The sequence below is a fragment of the Caretta caretta genome, chromosome 6 (genome assembly GCF_965140235.1).
Source record: "Caretta caretta isolate rCarCar2 chromosome 6, rCarCar1.hap1, whole genome shotgun sequence".
Taxonomy (NCBI): Eukaryota; Metazoa; Chordata; order Testudines; family Cheloniidae; genus Caretta; species Caretta caretta.
In genome coordinates this window covers 11,903,696-11,923,273 of record NC_134211.1, presented here as the reverse complement: position 1 = coordinate 11,923,273, position 19,578 = coordinate 11,903,696, and the positions used below count along the sequence as shown (strand labels likewise).

General features: G+C 55.3%; 2 protein-coding genes across 8 annotated transcripts; one reads left to right on the top strand and one right to left on the bottom strand.

The window, feature by feature from the left end:
- Nucleotides 1-2,025: 2,025 nt before the first annotated feature.
- On the bottom strand, nucleotides 2,026-13,381 carry YPEL4 (yippee like 4). 3 transcript variants are annotated; one of them, XM_048854746.2, is made up of 5 exons: nucleotides 13,359-13,381; nucleotides 10,291-10,615; nucleotides 9,941-9,984; nucleotides 3,860-3,968; nucleotides 2,026-3,518 (listed from the first exon to the last, which is right to left on the bottom strand). In XM_048854746.2, exons 2-5 carry the CDS (start codon nucleotides 10,429-10,431, stop codon nucleotides 3,429-3,431), a joined length of 384 nt encoding a protein of 127 aa, XP_048710703.1. In that variant the 5' UTR covers nucleotides 10,432-10,615; nucleotides 13,359-13,381; the 3' UTR covers nucleotides 2,026-3,428. The 3 variants fall into 3 exon arrangements, with proteins under 3 accessions (XP_048710703.1, XP_048710702.1, XP_048710701.1); XM_048854745.2 differs by lacking the exon at nucleotides 13,359-13,381 and adding an exon at nucleotides 13,144-13,245; XM_048854744.2 differs by lacking the exon at nucleotides 13,359-13,381 and adding an exon at nucleotides 11,504-11,712.
- A 224-nt stretch (nucleotides 13,382-13,605) lies between these two features.
- On the top strand, nucleotides 13,606-18,547 carry CLP1 (cleavage factor polyribonucleotide kinase subunit 1). Of its 5 annotated transcripts, none has more exons than XM_048852882.1 (3): nucleotides 13,606-13,682; nucleotides 14,733-15,355; nucleotides 17,446-18,547. In XM_048852882.1, the coding sequence occupies exons 2-3, from the start codon at nucleotides 14,750-14,752 to the stop codon at nucleotides 18,115-18,117; spliced, it is 1,278 nt and encodes a 425-aa protein (XP_048708839.1). In that variant the 5' UTR covers nucleotides 13,606-13,682; nucleotides 14,733-14,749; the 3' UTR covers nucleotides 18,118-18,547. The 5 variants fall into 5 exon arrangements, with proteins under 5 accessions (XP_048708839.1, XP_048708840.1, XP_048708841.1 ...); XM_048852883.1 differs by having other exon boundaries at nucleotides 13,609-13,686; XM_048852884.2 differs by lacking the exon at nucleotides 13,606-13,682 and adding an exon at nucleotides 13,705-14,081.
- Nucleotides 18,548-19,578: the final 1,031 nt, after the last annotated feature.

Here is a 19,578-nt window from a genome sequence, read left to right as displayed (position 1 = left end):
TTGTGTAGAGGACCATCTATCACAAAGGCAATCTTACCTAGCGGCAAGGTAGAGCAGAGGACCCATGTTAAGGCTGTTATAGTGCTTGAGACGTTCACACTTGATATTTGGTTGGTAAAATCTAAGTCTAGAATTCACAGACAGTTTGGGGTTTGTGCCCTGCCTCTTAGCAATCTGCCTTAGGTTGGTATTCACGCTCCTCAGGCACTGCTGGATGACAGGATGAATGGCATTTTGAACCAGATATGGCCATTTTGACTATGTGGTCGTGTCATTTGGTCTATGGCACACCCCCGCTAACCTTCCAGCATTTCACAAATGATGTTTTCAGAGACATCCTCAACCAATTCATGATCATCTACTTATATGAAAGACTCATTTTTTCAGAGACTCAACAATTCCATGACCACCCAGCGCACATTGTTTTTGAGTGGCTTTGCCAAAGTCAACTTTATGCAAAACCTGAGAAATGCAAATCCCTGCGCCTTTTTCTCTCTGAAACTGATCTCACTGAGAGAAACTATGATGTGGGACAAAGAACGGCTGGTTGTCTGAGCTGCCTTTGAGGAATGGAGGCACCTCCTCAAGGAGGCCTAAGGCTCTGTCCAAGTCTGAGCCGATCAAAAGGAATTGGAGAAATGCAACAACTCAACCAATGTCAGATTTGCTGGGCTCTTTTTCTCTCCCAATTTGACTTCATGGTTACGTACTGTCCAGGGACTAAGAACGGGATGGCAATGCCTTGTCACACAAGGATGAGTAGCATGAAGTGGAGCAGGAAGCTTTCACCACTGTCATTAAACCCTCCCACTTTTGTTTGCGGGAGCCTCACAGTCACTTCATGACCACTTGCCACCCCTTGCTTACAAGTGACCTGTTTGCGGCCTCAATCTGCTGGAATCCCCAGATTCAAAGTTTCATCTACAACACAACCTGATTTATTGTGGAGCTCGTCTCTACATGCCCGAGGGCAGCTCCTGGCTTCAGGTGCTAGAGTTATGCCATGACTCGCCCATGGCTGGACATTTTAGCCCATTTAAAATCTGGACCCTAGGTACTTCTGATGGCTGATCTTATGAATGGATGTTAAAAACAACGCTAAGTCATGCAACTTGTGTGCCCATAGGGAGATCTATGAGCCAAGTCAAGCCCATGGGCTTCCCTCAGCCCTTCCCCACACCTCTGTGTCCTTGCTCTACCCTCTCAATAGACTTTATTGGGGAGTTACCGTGCTTCCAAGGGCACTCAGTTATACTGACCATTGTGGACCTCCTGACCAAGCTGCCTCATTTTATTCCCTGCCGTGCTGTGCCATCTTTGATTTGCTCTGCCCACTGGCTTGTCTCCTGATCACTTCTGCCTTCTGATTCTGCTCTGCCCACTAGGCCAGACTCCTGCTCTGCCCAATAGGTTGCACTGCCTAGACCCTAGTGTGTGATGGAGGGGGCTCTGATGCCAGCAGGGTGTGCTGCGCTTGGGGGGGGGGGCTCTGATGCTGGTGGGGGCTACTCTGACACCAGTGGGGTGCTATTATGCTCGGGGTGGAGGGTTTTCTGATGCCATAAGGGGGTGCTGTGCTCAGGTTGGGGGTGCTTCTCATGCCAGTGGGGTGGGGGTGGGAGATGGGAGGTCAGGATGCTATTGATGCCAGTAAGGTCTGCTCTGACACCGGCGGGGGGCTACTGTGCTTGGGTAGGGGTGAGGGCTCTGATGCCAGAAGGGGGTGCTGTGATGAGGTTGGTTGGGGGTCTCTGATGTCAGTGGGACATCTCTGATCCATCTCCCATTGTGATTCTCTCAGACCCAGTGCCCTTGGAGGTGAGTGGGGGGTCCATGCTGCTCAGACACCACAGCACCCTCCACCTGTGCCAGCCCCTCCCCCAAAAGGCCCCGGGCTGACAGGGCCAGGCATGAGCCTCATCCACTAATGGGTGCCCCTGCTGGATGGCAGGGTGGCAGAGCCCAGAAGGACAGACGGAATGGACAGGCCTTGACCAGCTCCCTCCCCCAATAACAGACTCTATCTTCTATAAAAACACCTTTATTTATAATACAAAACCCGCGTGCGCTGATGCTGGTGCCACAGTGTTGGGGCGCCCGGGGCCAGGCCCCATGGCAGCAATGAGGGGGCAGGGATGGGCAGTGCCCAGGGATCACCAAGGCATGGCGACCTACAGAACCAAATGGCCCAGAGCAGATATGGAGGAGTGCGGAAGAAGGCCCAAGGGAGGGACGTGGGAGCAGGGAAATGAACAGCAGAGTCCCAGGCCCAGCTCTGGACCCTCTCACCCCAGGCCTGGGGGCTGGGGAGGAGCAGCTCCAACCTTCCCAGGCCAGAGGCCCAACTCCCACCCTCTCGCCCCCCGAATCCAAGTCCTAGACTGCAGAGGCTGGCTTGGACCATCTCATCCCCTCACTCCAAGCCTAGGGCCAGGAGCGGCCAGCTACCACCCTCGCTCCAAGCCTCAGGCTGCTCCAACCTTCTCACCTCCCACTCATAGTTCTAGGCCAGGGGTCCAGTTCTGACCCCAACTCCCCACTCCAAGCCCCAGGCCAGGAGCTGGACTCTGAGCCTTCTCCCACCACACACTCTGGGGCCAGGGGGCCTGGCTCTGACCCTGTCTTCCCCCACCCCACACTGAGCCCCAGTCCAGTGGTGACAGCGGTGACCCTCTCGCCACAGGTCAGGGGACCAGCTCCTACCTTCTCTCCCCCAACTCCACCCTGAGCCCCAGGCTGGGGTGGCTTCCCTGATCCCATTGACCTCCCACCCAGAGCCCCATGTGGGGAGGGGGCCAGTTTTGAATCTGTTCCTGTGCCCACTGTGGAGTGGCAACTCTGACCTTCCCCCCTCCGCCCCAGAGCCCCCTGCCAAGGGGGTCTGGCTTTGATCCTCATCACCAAGAGTGCGAGTGAAGCTCTCTGATGCTAATGGCCCCCATCCCACACCAGGGGGCCAGCTTTGATCCTCTTGGCCTCTCCCCTCACAACCCCACACCAGGGGCGGGGGTGGGTGGACACTCAGCTCCCTCACCCCACCAGTTCCCCTCAGCACCATTCCCAAGGAACTGTCTCCTTGCTCCCCATCTCACAGGGCAGGCTCTAACTAAACTCCCACTCCCCCTGATTGGGGAAGACACTAGCCGCAGGAGTCATGCTCCCAGGTGTCTGTGCCCCACAGTGCTAGCAGTGTGACCACCCTGGGGCTGGCCTCACAGTCCATGCCTGGTGCTGGCTCCAAGGGGGAACAGGCGTCCCCATGCTCAGTGCACACTCAGGCTGGGGGTGGTGCGAGGGCCCTGGATCCCCTGCTCCCGAAAGGTGACCTTTGTGCAGGGGCGTTCTCGTGCTGGGATGGGCAATGTAGCAACGTGATCAGGGAGGGGGAGGCCATGCTGCTGGGGGTGTGGCTGCAAGCCCCCCCCTCCTCAGTCCCAGCCGTTGTCCTTCACCATGTGTGACATCTCAATGATGAACTTCCCCTCCTTGTACTTCTGGCTGGTCTCGAAGGCCTGTTCCTGGGGGAGGGGCGAGAAAGCGGAGTGTCTGAGCCTGGCCCGTCCTCTAGGGCATGCTCTTCTCCCCAGCAGAGGGCACTGTGATCCCAGGGAGGGGGAGGAGCCTGCACTGCCAAGACCCCTCAACAGGAGGTGCTATTACCCCAGGGAGGGGGAAGCCTGTACTGCCCTCCTCAGCCGGGGACACTGTGACTCCAGGGACAGGGAGGACCCCGCACTGCTCAGCCCTGCCCTGCGCAGCAGGGGGCATTGTGACACCAGGGAGGGGGCATAGTCTGTACTTTCCCAGCTGGGGGTGCTATGATATGGGGGGATTCCTGCAGGGCTGGAGCAGTACTCACATATTTCCACCCCAGGGTGGTCTTGCAGCTCTCACAGAAAATGTCGGCCACAGAGTGGAGCCCAGTGAGCAGGAGGCGCTGTTCAGCTGGCCCGCAGCCCACGTTAACCCTGGCACCAGAAAGAGGAGCAGCAGGGGACAAGGTCACATACTGCCTTCCACCCCCAGATCCCCACAGCCCTGCCCCTGCGGGGTAAGTTCCCTCTAAGCCGCGCAGCCGCCCAGCAGTCCATCAAGTGTCACACACTTCAGGTGCCCCTCACCCCACTGCCGTGCTGCTCCTGCCCTCTGCCTTGGGTTGGACCCCCTGGCCAACTGCTCTTGGGAGCCTCCTGCTTGCTGTGTAGAGCGGAGAAGGGGAAGTGGGGACACTTATGTCAGGGTGTCCCCCTCCCCCTGTACCCCATTTCCACAGAGCAGGGGGTGGGGACACAACAGAGCTCAGGAGTGGGACATGGGACGGAGCTTCCTGGCAGCTGTTGCTATGTCTGAACAAGCAGGCTGGTGACTGCAGATCTATTTAAAGGGGCAACATGTCTCTCTCTCACACACCACACTGTGTATGTGTCTCTCTCTCTCTCACACACACACCCCACCCTGTGTGGCTCACATACACACCACACTGTCTCTCTCTCTCTTTCACTCACACACACATACCACTGTGTCTCTCACACTCACCTCCCAACACATATTTGTATTGTTGTTGTTGTTCTTGATACTTCCTACAATGCCCATATATTCTCTGTAATTTTATTCTTTCAAAGTGCTGTTTTTTTAGTTTCTGGACTGGTCTATGCATTTCATAATTTTTATTTCTCTCTTAGGCTTAAATTTAATTTTTGAGTAGTGAGTTCTAAAATGCCTAACCTGTCTTGGCTGGAGTAATTATCCCTATGGTAACTTTTAAAATATATATAGCTGTTTTTTGTTTCTACTGGTGGCAATGCACATGCACATTACCTCAATACTGGTGCACATAAAATTCATTTCACACATGGATGGAAAAAATTAAGGGGAACATTGCTGGGGGGAATGGGGGTTGAATTCAGCTGCCAGGTCCCCTAGCAGCTGTGGGAGAGTGTCATGGTGCCCTAGCAAACATACAGCCCATACAAAACCAGGCCGTTCAGGCTTAACCCCCAGGCACTGCTGTGATCAAAGCACAGGAGCCTAGCCCTTCCCGTGTGCTGGGCCGAGCTCCATACACAGCCACACTCCCATGCTACATACCCACAGCCAGAGCAGCTTCAGGCATTCAGAACACCAGGCACTGGATGCCAAAGCAAATCAAGAGCGTGTCTTTTAAATATTGTCTGGTTTTGAGCCAATATTGGGTTCTATTTACTACCCAGCTGGCGCCCTTAGGGACCACTTGCCCCAGCTTTTCTCCCTCACAGGAGAATGTGGAATGCCCATTAAAAAAAAAGGGGGGGGAAGCTGAGCTCCTCCCAGCACTCCAGAAGCTGGGGCTTTAAGAGAAACTACTGTGCAACTTGACACCTCTGAGGTGAAGCGGGACGGGGGCTGAGCTGGTGTCTGCGCTCAGGACTTACTCAGGTGGGGAAAGAGAGACCCATGAGTCTTGCAGGGGGACAGGAGTTCAAGGGGGCAGAGGCTGTGTGGGTTTGGGATGGGATGGGCTCAAGGGGGAATCAGAAGGGGCTGACTGGGGGGGCAGAGGCTGTGAAGGATTGAGGGAGAACAAGGTCCCATTCCTCCCTCATTCTCTCCCCACATGAGCTACTGCCAATGCCTGCCTTTCTCCCCTTCCCCACACACCTGTGCACCTGCAGGGAGAGCACAGATAACTGGGGAAGAGCCACAGAAGCTCCTGAGTCCCTGCAGGGCAGCTGGGGCTGGCTCTGGCCAGCTTGCAGGGGGACCCCAAGGAGATCGCTGTGGCCCTATTGCTGCCCTCCTGAGACACTGTCCCTGCCCCAAGCAGGCTCCCATGCCCCCCGCTGCAATCTGGCAACCTGCCCCATAACCACAGCTGGGATGAGCAATTAACCACAAGCCTGACCCACTATGCATGGTGCCCTAGAGACCCTCAGAGCTCACAAATGGCAGCCAGCATTGGCATGCCCCAGGGCCAAGAGAGCTCAGCTGCCCCCATCGTAGCCTGCCCATCCGAGCCACCTGCCATCTGGCCCATCTTAGCCCCTATGCTGGGGTCTCGAGCACTGTTCCCTCTAAGCTGTGTGCGTGCACACAGATCCTAAACCCCACGCACACAGTGAAACACCGCACGCACAATAATTTGCACAGAAGAATTTTTTTGCACACACAGCCTGTCAAAACTTAGAGGGAACATTGGTCTCTGGCAAGAGGCGTCTCTCGGAGAGCCAAGCTGCAGTGCCATGTGCTCCCTGGGCAGCCTGGCGCTATGCCTGCCTGCTCATTCATGAAGGGAGCAGGCCAGTGTCCAGCCTGGACAGCTGCAATGGGGGCCCCATTGCTGAAGGCTGGGCTGTCAGCACCAGTGTCCAGGGGATTAAGGAGGATGATCTAACAGGACCTCAAGACTGTCACCGTGACAAAAGGCAGCCATACACCCACTTGCTGGATGGGGCAGGTGCTGCTTCTTTGGCCAAGGCCTCCCTCTCCCTACCCCACATCCAAGGTTTCCTCTAATCTAGGCTGAGCAGTGACTATTCCCCTTCCCTGCCTCACTGGGTCAGATCCTATCATGGGTGTGCAGCTGTGAGAGCCTGGCTCAGGGATTTGGGGCAGAGTTGAGTCTCATTGATGCACTGGAGACGCTGCAGATCCCTAGTGGCTTCATATAGAGCCTGAATGGGAAGGGGGGACTAGCTGGGCCTTGGTGTCGAAAGCTCTGGGGAGGAGCAGGCTCCCAGCAGGGCCCCGTGGAACTCTGTCTGGGACAAATCAAACTCACCCAAGGATCCCTCCAGCCATCAGCCCACACCAGCGTGTGAGACAGTGTCACCATGTAGTCAATGGTAAGAGCTGCTCCTAGATCAGGAGTGGGCAAACTTTTTGGTCTGAGGGCCACATCTCGGTATGGAAATTGCATGGAGAGCTGGCTAGGGCAGGGGATTGGGGCACAAGGAGGGGGGATGAGAGCTCCAGTTGGGGGTACAGACTTTGGGGTGGGGCTGGGGATGAGGAATTTGGGGTGCAGGAGGGTGCTCTGGGCTTGGATGGGGGGGGTTCAGAGGGCAAGAGCGGGCTCTCAGCTGGGTCAGGGGATTGGGGCACTCGGGGGGGCTGAGGTTTCGGCTGGACGTGCAGACTCTGGGGTGGGGCTGGGGAGGAGGGGTTTGAGGTGCAGGAGGGTGCTCCGGGCTAGGATCAAAGGGTTGGGATGGCAATCAGGGCTGGGGCAGGGGGTGGGGGCATGGAGTGAGGGCTCAGAGGTGCAGGATCTGGGTGGCACTTACCTGAAGCAGCTCCTGGAAACAGCAGCCCATCCCGCCTCTGGCTCCCATGCAGAGGCAGGGCCACTTCACTTTGCGCACTGCCCTGTCCGCAGGCACCACCGCCGCAGCTCACATTGGCCACGGTTCCCAGCCAATGTGAGCTGCAGAGCTGGCGCTTGGGACGGGGGCAGTGTGCGGAGCCCCCTGGCTGACCCTGCTTCCGGGAGCCATGCGGAGCTGCTGCACGCGCAGAGCGGAGCAAGGCAAGCCCCTGATCCTGCTCCCCAGTGGGACCTCGTGGGCTGGATTAAAAGGTCTGATGGGCTGGATACAGCCCGTGGGCCATGGTTTGCCCACCCCTGTCCTAGATCTGATGGCATCACTAGGAGTGTCTGCTCCTGGGGGAATTCTGCACCACTGCGGACGTATAGAATTCATGTGTCCCACAGTCTTTTTTTTTCCCCGCAGAAAATACATTTCTGCCCAATATATGCTACAGTTCTTCCTTTAGCCCACCAGAGGCCACTGTGGGGCCAGAACAATCAGCAGCAGGAATGCAGCCAGCTGTTCTGGCACCACAGCAGCCTCTGGTGGGCAAAAGGCAGAACTGCAGCACTTCTGGGGCAGAATGTATTTTCTGTGGGAAAAAAAAAACTGTGCGTGCCCAGTGGTGCAGAATTCCCGCAGGAGTAGAGCGAGGAAGGTCTGGGAGTGGCCTGCTAAGAGCAGGGAACAGAGATTACTTTATTTTGGGACTTTGTGAGTTTTGTTTTGCACACTGATGTTAATAAATCCAGCCCCTAAGGAGGGGTGGCTGAACAGAGAGCAGCCTGTTTGTAGCATTTATTGAGGAGCCCTGAAGAGGGGAAAGTGAGGCACGCTGCTACAGAACCTCCCCTGGCCACAAAGGGGCACTTGGGAGGTTGCTGACCCTTGCTGACCCTCTAACACCCTCCCAAAGGGTGGCATTAACAACCTTGCCCATCATTAAGCAAAACTGTGAGAACCAGCCAGCAAAGAGGGCATTTCTGTTGTTCCCACAGAACAAACTGGTCCTAGCCTGATCAGTCTCTGATGCAAAGCAGATAAACTCATTGCAGTGAGAACCACGCAGCTGCACTACTGAGCCAAGGCAGCAAGGAGCCACCATGCCACCCACAGCCTCAGACAGCAGCCAAACCACGGCCCTGGAAACCCTAAATCCTTAGGGCACGGTCTGTCCAGCTCTGCCTTCTCTCTGCCATGTCATTCATAGATTCCAAGGCCAGAAGGCACTGTTGTAAGCATCTGTTCCGACCTCCTGTATAACCTAGACTAGAGAACTTCCCTGAATTAATTCCTATTCAACACAGAGCAGATTTCTTCGAAAAACATCCAATCCTGATTTTAAAATGGCCAGGGATGGCGAATTCACCAGGACCCTTGGTAAGTTGTTCCTCTGGTTAATTACCCTCACTGTTAAATATTATTTCCTTATTTCCAGTCTGAATTTGTTTATCTTCAGCTTCTAGCCATTGGACATTATACCTTTGTCTGCTAGCCCAAAGAGCCCTCTATTCTCACATTTTTGGACCAGAGGTAGGTACTTCTCGAGTGTGATCAAGTCACCCCTTAACCCTCTCTTTACTAAGCTAAATAGATTAAACTCCTGGAGTCTATTACTAAAAGGCAGGTTTTCCAATCCCTTAATCATTCTTGTGGCTCTTCTCAGACCCCTTTCCAATGTATCAACATCCTTCTTGAAGTGTGGGCACCAGAACTAGACACAGGATTCCAGCACCGGTCACACCAGAGCCACATACAAAGGTACAATAGCCTCTCTACTCCTTCTCGTGATTGCTCAGTCATGTTTGGTCATTGGCCATGGCCACCTGTAAGCCAGGGACCAGACAAGGGAGAAGGTTCCTAGATACTTCTATGTCAATAGCCATTGCTGTTGGCAATGGGATGGCCCATTGGCTGAGTGGTAGAGGTTGTGATCCCCTGCCAGAGTTGACAGTGGTGTGGCTGTGGTGGATTTTCATCACCTCCCCATTACAATCCCAGCCCCTTGCTGGGATCACCCTGGAGTGGACTGACAGGGAGGACCCTGGGCTTGGAGATGAGCCAACCAATATGAGACATCTTTGGGGAGAAAGACCCCCGTGCAAGAAGTTTTGGAGGTGGGGCCTGACAAGTTACTGCCAGCTTGAGCAGGGAATTTTCTGCTGGGGAACAGTGCCGAGACATGGGGTGTGGTATGCTCTAGTGGAGCTCAGAGAGTGAGGCATATTGGGGCAGGGTTATACATCACCATGAGAACTGCTGTTATTCTACCCCAGGACTCACCACCAAGGAGACCCCATTCCAGAGACTCCACCTTTGGAATGGGGGGCCCCTCCTGCCTCTGAGTTCAGATGCCAAAAGTCATCCTCTCTTGGGTCATGTAGAACAGTGATGGCCTAAATTATCAGCTCTTTGGGGCAGGGACCGTCTCTGGTCTGGGTCTGTACAGCGCCTAGCACAACAGGGTCCTGCTCCACAGCTGGGTGACCAAGGCACTACCGTAATACACCTAATCAATGATAACGACTGCTAATATAGCTCTAGCTGTTGCCTGCTCCCTTCTGACTGGCTGCAAACTCCCCACCCTCCCACCCCCACCCGTACTCTCCCCCTCTTGTAACTGATGGAGTGATGGATCACGGAGGGGCACTCACACAGAATTGAACAGGTAGGCTCGGCCATGGCTCCCCTGGAAAGACTGCAGAGACAAAGGACAGGAATTATACCCTGCCCCCCCCCGGTCAAAAAACCCCAACCCTGGCCCCCACCATCCACCTTCATTCACTGCCGTGGGGAAGTTACAGCACCCAGGGCCTTGCTGGGCACCGATAGGGCATTGCCATGGGCAAGATTGGCAGTGGCAAGGCATGGCTGTGAGGAAGCTCACAGTGGTGGGGTCCTCAGCTGGGCACCAGCAGGGCACAGCCCTGCAGAACCTCACAGTGCCGGGGTACATGGCCTTGGGGAAGCCTGGTGGCTGGTGCAGGTCCCTGGCAGGCTGTACCTTGGAGATGAGCTCATCATGCTTGGCCAGGTGGGCCTGGCAGTGCACACAGCTGTAGGTGCGGTGGCAGTGTGGCAGGTAGCTGCGGAAGGTCTTGGTGGGCAGGCAGGCAGCAGGCGGCCCTGGCTCACAGCTGGGCATGACAGGCTGGAGGGCGATACCCTGGCGGGGTGGGGGGGTGGGCGCTGTGCACCCCCCACACAGTCGGTCGCAGGTGAAGCAGCGAAGCAGGTTGGCTAGAGCCGTGTTTCAGGGTGGGAAGAGTTTGGGGGGGCTGCACAGCCAGGGCCCCCCCAGATGAGAACCAGGCCGAAAGGGGAGTCACCTGCAGAGAACGAGAGAGAGGCAATGAATAAGGGGGGTCGCCCCTATGGCCTGCGTTCCCTCCGCCTGGGAGACTGGGAAGAGTGCCCTCTTATGGGGAAGGGCCGCCCCAGCACTCAGTGCCAGCTCTCTTCTCCCTCCTGCGCTGCCCCCCAACCCAGGAAGCACCCCCCACTGGAGCTAGAAAGGAAATGTACAGTCCTGGGGAGCCAATTCTCCGGCTCGCCAACCTACGCCCCTGTGCTGGGGACAGCACCCCCTTCTGGGACAAAGGGTTGGTTCTTGTCATGTGGTCTCTTCTCCCCATGCTGCTGTCACTGCCGGATGAGAGCGCCCCATGCTGGGACAGACCCATTCCCACCACTGAGCCCCAAGTCTCCCCAGCTCCCAACCCCAGCCCAGAGACAGTGCCCCATGCTGGTCAGGGCCCGGAACTGCCTTTTAAAAAACCCATGCCTGAGTTTGGCACCAGCCTGAGACAGCCCCCAACTCACTGCACAAGTGTCACGCTCCCTCCTCGCTAGTGGACAATGGGCTCACACACTGGGGTGGCCCAGTGCCAGAACCCCACAAGGTCGGTCCCCTCTTTCCCACCCAGAAAATAACGTAAGGGACCAGAGGGGGGTGTGAGGCGGAACGTGACACCTGGGGGAGGGTTCTCAGGGATCCGCTCCCCGCAGACAAGGGAAATGGAGGAGGATCTGGCTTGGGAAAGTTGCAAGTGGGATGGGGGGAGGGGGGCTGGGCTCTCGTCAGGGGCTGGATTGATGAGTGATGATGCACAGGAGGGGAGAGACCCAGGCTCCGTTTGCGGGGCCAGCCGCTGCGGGAGGGCAAAGTTTCTCCGCGAAGCCCTTTGCGCTCAGCCCCCCCGTCCGCCGCCCCTCACCTTGAAATCTCGTCCCAAGAGCCCCGTCCGTCCGTCCCGCGGCCGCTCCTCCGGCGGAGGGGGAGCACCCTGGGGCTGTGCGGGGCGCAGGGAGCCGGCTCAGGGGGCCGGGGGACCGCGGCTGGGGGGCGAATGGGGCGCTGGGGCTCGGGCTGGAGCCGAATGTGGCTGTGTGTTGTGGCACCGCATCATAACATTGAGTCATTCCTCCCCCCCCCCCCCCACCGCTACGTCAGAAAGGGGCTGGGAGGCGCGGGGAGGGAGGGAGGGGGCCGGGGCCACTGGGGCTGGGCTGCGGGGGTGGGGGGCGCAGTGGTTGGAGGGGGGTGAACATGGGGCAGGGGTGGAGCGGCGGGGGGGGAAGGCTCAGGGCCAACAGTACCCCGGGATGCGCGGGGGGCGCACAGGTAATAAATCATGTATTGCGCCTCTGACGCAGGGAGAGGGGAGCGAGAGACAGCTCGGGATCACGGGCTGCAAATCTGCATGCTTCTCAGGCCAGCGTGCGCCCCCCAGCACCCAGGCCAGGGATCCCCGTTGCACAGAAACTGCGACCTACCTGGCTGGAGATACCCAGCGCACTAAGAGCCCCAAACCCTGACACCCCAAATCTGTGACAGCCCCAAGCCCTGTCCCCCTGATCTCAATGCCCCAAAGCCTGGCAGGCACATGGCATGTCGCTCCCACAAACACTGGCATCCCCAATCTCACTCCCCCAAACTCTGGCACCCCTTGATCTCACTGCCCTAAACATTAGCACCCACATGGTATGCTGCTCCCCCAAACATGGGTACACCCTGATCTCATTGCCCCAAACACTGGCACCCAGATGGTATGCCACTCCCCAAAACACTGACACCCTCTGATCTCACTGCCCTAAACACTGGCACTCACATGGTCTGCTGCTCCCCCAAACACTAGCACCCCCAATCGCGCTCCCCCAAACACTGGCACATGGCAAGCCACTCCCCCAAACACTGACAGCCCCTGTTCTATGACAGCTCCAACACTGATAGCTGAATCTGCAACATCCCCAAACATGGACGCAGTTTTTGCTCCCCCAAACAGTGACTGGATTTGTGGCCAATCACAAGTCACGGGAGCCCTGATCTATGACACTCCAAGTGGTGGCCTTCCCAATCGCTACCAAATACAGTAGCAACATTGGCTAATGGTTGCCAGGTATCCGGCATCTCATGTGACACTCCAGCATCAGGCACCCCCGCTGCCAGCCCACCCTGAATGTCATGCACCTTCTGAGAGGCTCCAGTAGCAAAAGGCTTCAGGCAGCTGACCCAGGTGGCAGGGAGAGAAGATGGGTCGGGGGAGACTCAGCAGGCTGCCTAAGCCAGAACCCTGCCCCACAGAGACCCCCCTGTCCTCCACAAAGCCTACCCTCCAAGAGAGACACCCCAGCCAGACTCTGGCCAGAAAGGCCCAAGCCAGAGCCCAGTCCCTGCGAGAGAGCCCCTCCCGCACCAGCATCTGCCCAGCTACCTCAGCACTCCCAGATCTCTCAGCACCCACCCAATTTAGGCTATACCCATCCCCTCAGCCACCCACCAGCACCTACTGACTTAGACGCACCCAGAACCCCCGAGCAATCCAGCCACCCACCAGCACCCTCTCCCCATACACACCCTCATACACCGCTCCAACCTCGCTGCTGCTAAGTTTTGTGTGGCTCCATGTCCCAGCCCTATTATTGCTCGGGAAGGGGGTGTGGACCATGGGCTGAAGTTTACAGCCACGTGCGCATATTTGCATATATGCAAATCAACCCTTATATGATTTGCATAATATGTCACTCTTGCGGCTGTGTAAAGCTGGGCAGCCGTGTGGCCCTGACACAGACCTGCCCACTGGGCTGCAGCCGGACCCTGACACTCCAGGTCCCAGATCAGAACCGTTCTCCGCATCGTAGTTTGGCCTACATTTGGGAACTTCATCTCCCGGCAGGACCTGCGCTCATCCGCCGTTCCAACGCCCTTCTTCCGGATTCGGCCTACACAGGAGAACTACATCCCCCAGTAGGCAACGCGCCCTGTCCCTGCACTTCCGGGGCTGGCCATTTCTCCCGTCAGGCACTATGCCTTCCTTTACTTCCGGCCACAGGGCCGGAAGTGCGCGTGGTTTGGGGTCTGCCGGTTGGTTGGTTTAGCGCCAGGCATCGGCGGCGGTAGGTGGGTGAGGGACTCTTCTGGGGCCCGGCTGGGTTTGGCCCCTCCTCGGCCCGCTCCCTAGCGCCTTGCTGTTGCCATGGCGACACCCAGTAACCCCCTTTGCTGCCTGTAAGCCTGTGGTGGGCAACACGTGGCCCCTCAGGGTAACTCGGTGGCGAGCCGCCCGCAGCTGCCGATGGCCGCGGATCCCGCTCCCGGCCAATGTGGCCTGCGGGAAGCGGCGCGGGTTGCAGGGACGTGCTGGCCGCCGCTTCCCACAGCTCCCATTGGCCACGAACAGCGGCCACTGGCAGCTGCGGGCGGCGGTGCCCGCCGACGGTCCGTGTAAACAAACTGCCTGGCGTTCGCCAGCGGATTACCCTGAGGGGCCGCCCGTTGCCCACCACTGCTTTACGGTGAGGGGCGGCGCCGCCATGCCTGGTGGGAGCCCTGGGCACACCGCAGGCAGGTCGCGGGGGGTTCTGGGCACGAGAGGGGTGTTGCCGCCATTCTCCGGGAGGTGGAGGGGGATAGCGTCATCATTCCTTCCCGGGGAGGAGCCTGGCCACAGCGCGGGGTACACTGCTGCTATAGGAGGGTGGGGGTGCTGTCATTTGTATGAGTGACGCTGTAGTGACTCCCGTTCACACAGTGGTTTGTTTTCCCATATGAAGCTGCAGTGACCAAAGCTGTCTTGCCTGGGGCAGTGTCTAGAGGGTGAAGCAATAACATCCCGGCTCTGGTCTGATGTTTCCATGGCCATCGTCTCCGTGGCCCAGTGCCATGGCCTGACAGCCTTGGTGCTTTTTGGTGTGTGGTTCCTGGGGGCATGGTAAGCAATATCGTTTAATTAGCAGAGCTCCAGAATAACCAATCATATCAGAGTGTGGGGAGTGGGAACCCTCCTCTCATCCGTATATAATAATGCCTGGGTCTGTGTGACAGTGAAGAGCACCGTAGGGAACAGAGCCCTCTACCAGCTCCAGGTAGGGATTGAGTAGAGTAGAACTGGGGAGGCTGATGGGAGAGCACCTGTGAAGTGACCTCTTTCCTTGTGTCTGTTTCAGGCTTATACAAGATAGAGATGGCAGAGGAGGCTGGGGATGAGAAGAAGCAGGTGGCAAAGTTTGAGCTGGAGCGGGAGACGGAGCTTCGCTTTGAGGTGGAGGCCTCGCAGACTGTCCAGCTGGAGCTGCTGGCAGGCATGGCGGAGATCTTCGGCACTGAGCTGACCCGTAACAAGAAGTTCACTTTCGATGCTGGTGCCAAGGTGGCCGTGTTCACGTGGCATGGCTGCACAGTGCAGCTGAGCGGCCGCACTGAAGTGGCTTACATATCAAAGGACACGCCCATGCTGCTCTATCTCAACACCCACACAGCCCTGGAGCAGATGCGGCGGCAGGCAGAGCGTGAGGATGAGCGGGGGCCCCGAGTCATGGTGGTGGGACCTACGGATGTGGGTAAGTCGACAGTGTGCCGACTGCTGCTGAACTACGCTGTGCGGCTGGGGCGCCGACCCACCTTCGTGGAGCTGGACGTGGGCCAAGGCTCGGTCTCCATCCCTGGCACCATGGGGGCACTGTACATCGAGCGGCCTGCTGACGTAGAGGAGGGCTTCTCTGTCCAGGCCCCCCTGGTCTATCACTTTGGCTCCACCACTCCTGGCACCAACATCAAACTCTATAACAAGGTGAGCAGTGGCAGATCTGGGGGGTGAAATTCAAGGCAGCCAGGGCTCTTTCCCACACACACAGAAGTTTCTGGAGACACAGCAATCTTTAATGACCAAAGCATCTGGTTCTCAGTGAGGGAGGAGTAAAGTAGGCTGTACATGGAGCAGTGCCCTTTGGAGATGGGATGCTGATTTGTAAATGTATTCTGGTCCCACTGGAGAAAAGGGTAGGCGGGCACCTTCTCCACAATCCAGAGTATTTTGGAAGCAGAATGCCAATGTGCACACCCCCCTCACACCAGGGGATGGCACAGGCATCTCCATCCTCCCTGGGCTAGACCAATCCAGCAAGATGAATTCACATATGCACACTTGTCGGTGGGGAAGGGCAGAGACTGCCCCATGCTGAGACTTTTTCTTAGGTCTGAACTCGCATGAATAGGGAGTTGGGGGACTGATCCAAAGAAAAAGGAATTACTGGGAGTAAAGAGCTGACATTCCCTTGTCTCCCCACCCCACAATCACCTCTGGCCCTGCTCAGCTGCATTTTCATCATCTAGTCTGGAGGAAAGGAGGAAAGTGTTGCTTCCCCTTTTATCTTCTCCTACCATCAGTACTCTTTAATCTGTTTTGCGCTACCTTGGAAGGAAACAGGCTTGCATCATGGACTGGAAGTCACGGCTCTCGGGCCAACTCTGCCACTGACTTCCTGTGTGACCTTGGCAAGTTAATACACTTTCACATACCACAAGAACCCAGGGTCACCAAATGAAATTGATAAACAGCAGGTTTAAAACAAAATAAGGAAGTAATTCTTCAAACAGTGCCCAGTTAACCTGTGGAACTCTTTGACAGAAGACATTGTGAAAGCCAAAAATATACCTGGGTATGAAAAAGAATTAGATAAGTTCATGGAGGTTAGGTCCATCAATGGCTTTTAACCAAGATGTTCAGGGCCACAATCCTATGCTCAAGGTGTCCCTAAGCCTCTGATTGCCAGAATCTGGGACTGGACAATGAGATGGATCGCTTGGGATAATTGCCCTGTTCTTTTAATTCCTTCTGAAACATCTGGCACTGGCCACTGTAAGACAGGATACTGGGCTAGATGGACCATTGGTCTGACCCAGGATGGTAGTTCTTAAGTCACTTCCATAACTGTAGAATAGGGACAGCAATGAAACATTTGCATGGTTTGAGATGAACATTGACATTTATTAATCCAAGATATAAATATTGTCCAAATACAGAGAATCTTCTTAATTACACGTCCTTGCAGGTAGCATATTATCTTGACTGAGATAAACCTTTATTAAAAAATAGAGCTTGAAAAGACTTAAGATGGAAAAAAAACAGTGAATAAAAAGGATATTTTGTTTAATTAATTATTTGGCAACTTCTGTGTTAAAAGAGCAGAGTTTAGCATTTCACACCTTCCTGTTCATTAGGGGTGATGCTAATACTGTCTCTCTAAAGCAGCAATAACTATCACTTGCTATATTTCATTGTAGACACAAACCTACATTGTTTTTCTGAATCTCTGTGTTGTTACATACCTTCTGACTGTCTCCTGCATGACAATCAGCAAATCTCTCCTCTGTGACCTCAGATGTAGAGGTCTAGAAGAAATGATCAGTTACCTTAATGACCGTTCAGTAAGCAGGGTGTTAAATGTCCAATCTGATTACCCTTCTAGAAGCAAATAAATGCACTGGTGCTTAATAGTTGTCCAAGTAACCAAACAAAATACAGTTATTTGTATCCCTTGCCTCATTGGTTAAGGACAAGACACAGTTTCTTGATGGAGAATGTCTCTCTTATTAAGCTGGGCTCTGCCATGCATAATTTGCCATGCCAAGGTATCTAAAGCAAGATGCTTGGACAGAAAGAGATTTGCATTTCCATTTCTCCTCCACTGAGTAAAATGTCAGTGTCAGGGCTGCTCAAGGGCAATTTATATGTGATCAGGCCACCATCTAGTCGCAGCCTGCAAAGGATATAAGCCCCACCTTGAGAAAGGGAAAGACCATGGGTGGAGCCACTTCAGATACTGCAATTGCCATGCACCTTCCTTGGGTTCCAATTAGCCATGCTGCTTCTCTCTGCAGATCACATCTCGCTTGGCTGACGTCTTTAACCAGCGCTGTGAAGTGAACCGCCGGGCTTCAGTCAGTGGCTGCATCATCAACACGTGCGGCTGGGTGAAGGGCTCGGGGTACCATGCCCTGGTGCATGCCGCCTCAGCCTTTGAGGTGGATGTGGTGGTAGTGCTGGACCAGGAGCGCCTCTACAATGAGCTGAAGCGGGACCTACCCCATTTTGTGCGCACAGTGCTGCTCCCCAAGTCCGGTGGGGTGGTGGAGCGCTCCAAGGACTTCCGGCGGGAGTGCCGGGATGACCGCATCCGTGAGTACTTCTACGGCTTCCGGGGCTGCTTCTACCCCCACGCCTTCGACGTCAAATTCTGTGATGTCAAGATCTACAAGGTGGGGGCTCCCACCATCCCTGACTCATGTCTGCCCCTGGGCATGTCGCAGGAGGACAACCAGCTCAAGCTTGTGCCAGTGACGCCGGGCCGTGACATGGTGCACCACCTGCTGAGCGTCAGCACTGCTGATGGCAGTGAGGAGAACATCTCCGAGACCAGCGTGGCTGGCTTCATCGTCGTCACTGGGGTGGATGTAGATCGCCAGGTCTTCACAGTGCTGTCACCGGCACCTCGCCCACTGCCCAAGAACTTCCTGCTGATCATGGACATCCGCTTCATGGACCTTAAGTAGGGGCTCCACCGGAGCAGAAGAGGTGGAGTCCACCAGGCCTATAGTGTCTCCTTTGTGGACAGAACTTTTGCCAATTGAAGGGGGTGGAGACTGCCACACAGACTGAATCATTTGAAACCAGTGTGGGAAAGGGTAGAGGCTGCTGTCCAGATCAAACCATTGGGAGAAACCAAAGTGGGTCAGGTGAGGTTTGCAGATTAATTTGTAGACAGAAGCAGGGAGGGAATGTGGAATTAAATGTAACTGTAGATGGTTCACTGCCTACATCCTTCTCTAGGTTCTCTTCTCCTCCTTAGATTTCAGTCCCTGAAATCTGGACCCATTGTCCCTTTTACACAGCCAGTGCTTCATGGTCCTCTTCTTGTAGGAGAGGATCAATATTGTTTTATATTTTTGTAATTTTAATAAATTTCCTGGTATTTTGCTGGTCTCTAGTGACAGTGGATGAATTTTGTGTAACCTCCTGCAGTGTGAGAGAGGGATCTGCAGGGCACGCACACAGGAGGCACTGCTGGGGCTTGGAAAGGGGAATTTCAGTGTGATGCCCACAGACAAAACTGGACAGATTGGAACAGGGCCACACAAAGTACCCTGGGGCACTTCAGTACAGTGTGGATCATCCCAGGAGCCACGCTAAGAAGAACCAACAATTTCATTTTCTAGGCCCTTCATCTCTCCTGTGCTATGGAGATGTCTGCTGCACATTGTTGCCAGCTTGGATCACCAATTTCTCTAATATTCCAACAAATAACTTCACACTTCCCGTTATCCATTGAATGAGCTCCCTATAAACATCTTCAGCATTTCTCCTTCAACTCCCTCCTTAAAGCTCACCTGTGCTGTAATGTGTATAGCACCCATAGCTGGGCAGCTGGCATCCCGTGACTGCTCTTTGTGATCATTTTGTTGTCTCCCCACCCTTCCTGTTAGTTGTACTCAGCTGTTGTCTCATCTTATATTTAGAGTGGTAGAGTTGTTCTGTGTTTATACCACACCTTGACCCTCATCTATGACTGGCTGCTACTGCAATAAAAGTGGACAGTGGTTTTCACTGGGTATGAAGCCAGGAATTTTCCACCAGAAGGGGAAACCATGGCAAGGAACTGCTGCTAGTTGGTGGAACTTCAGGGTAAGAGAGGGGAGAAACAGGTTTGCAAATGAAGAAAGCAGGGAGGAAGAATGTAATCAAGCCCTCGGATTGCTACCCCTTCCTGCTTCTCCACGTGGGCACCAATGATACTGCCAAGAATGACCTTGAGCAGATCACTGCGGACTACGTGGCTCTGGGAAGAAGGATAAAGGAGTTGGAGGCGCAAGTGGTGTTCTCGTCCATCCTTCCCGTGGAAGGAAAAGGCCTGGGTAGGGACCGTCGAATCGTCGAAGTCAACGAATGGCTACGCAGGTGGTGTCGGAGAGAAGGCTTTGGATTCTTTGGCCATGGGATGGTGCTCCCTGAAGGAG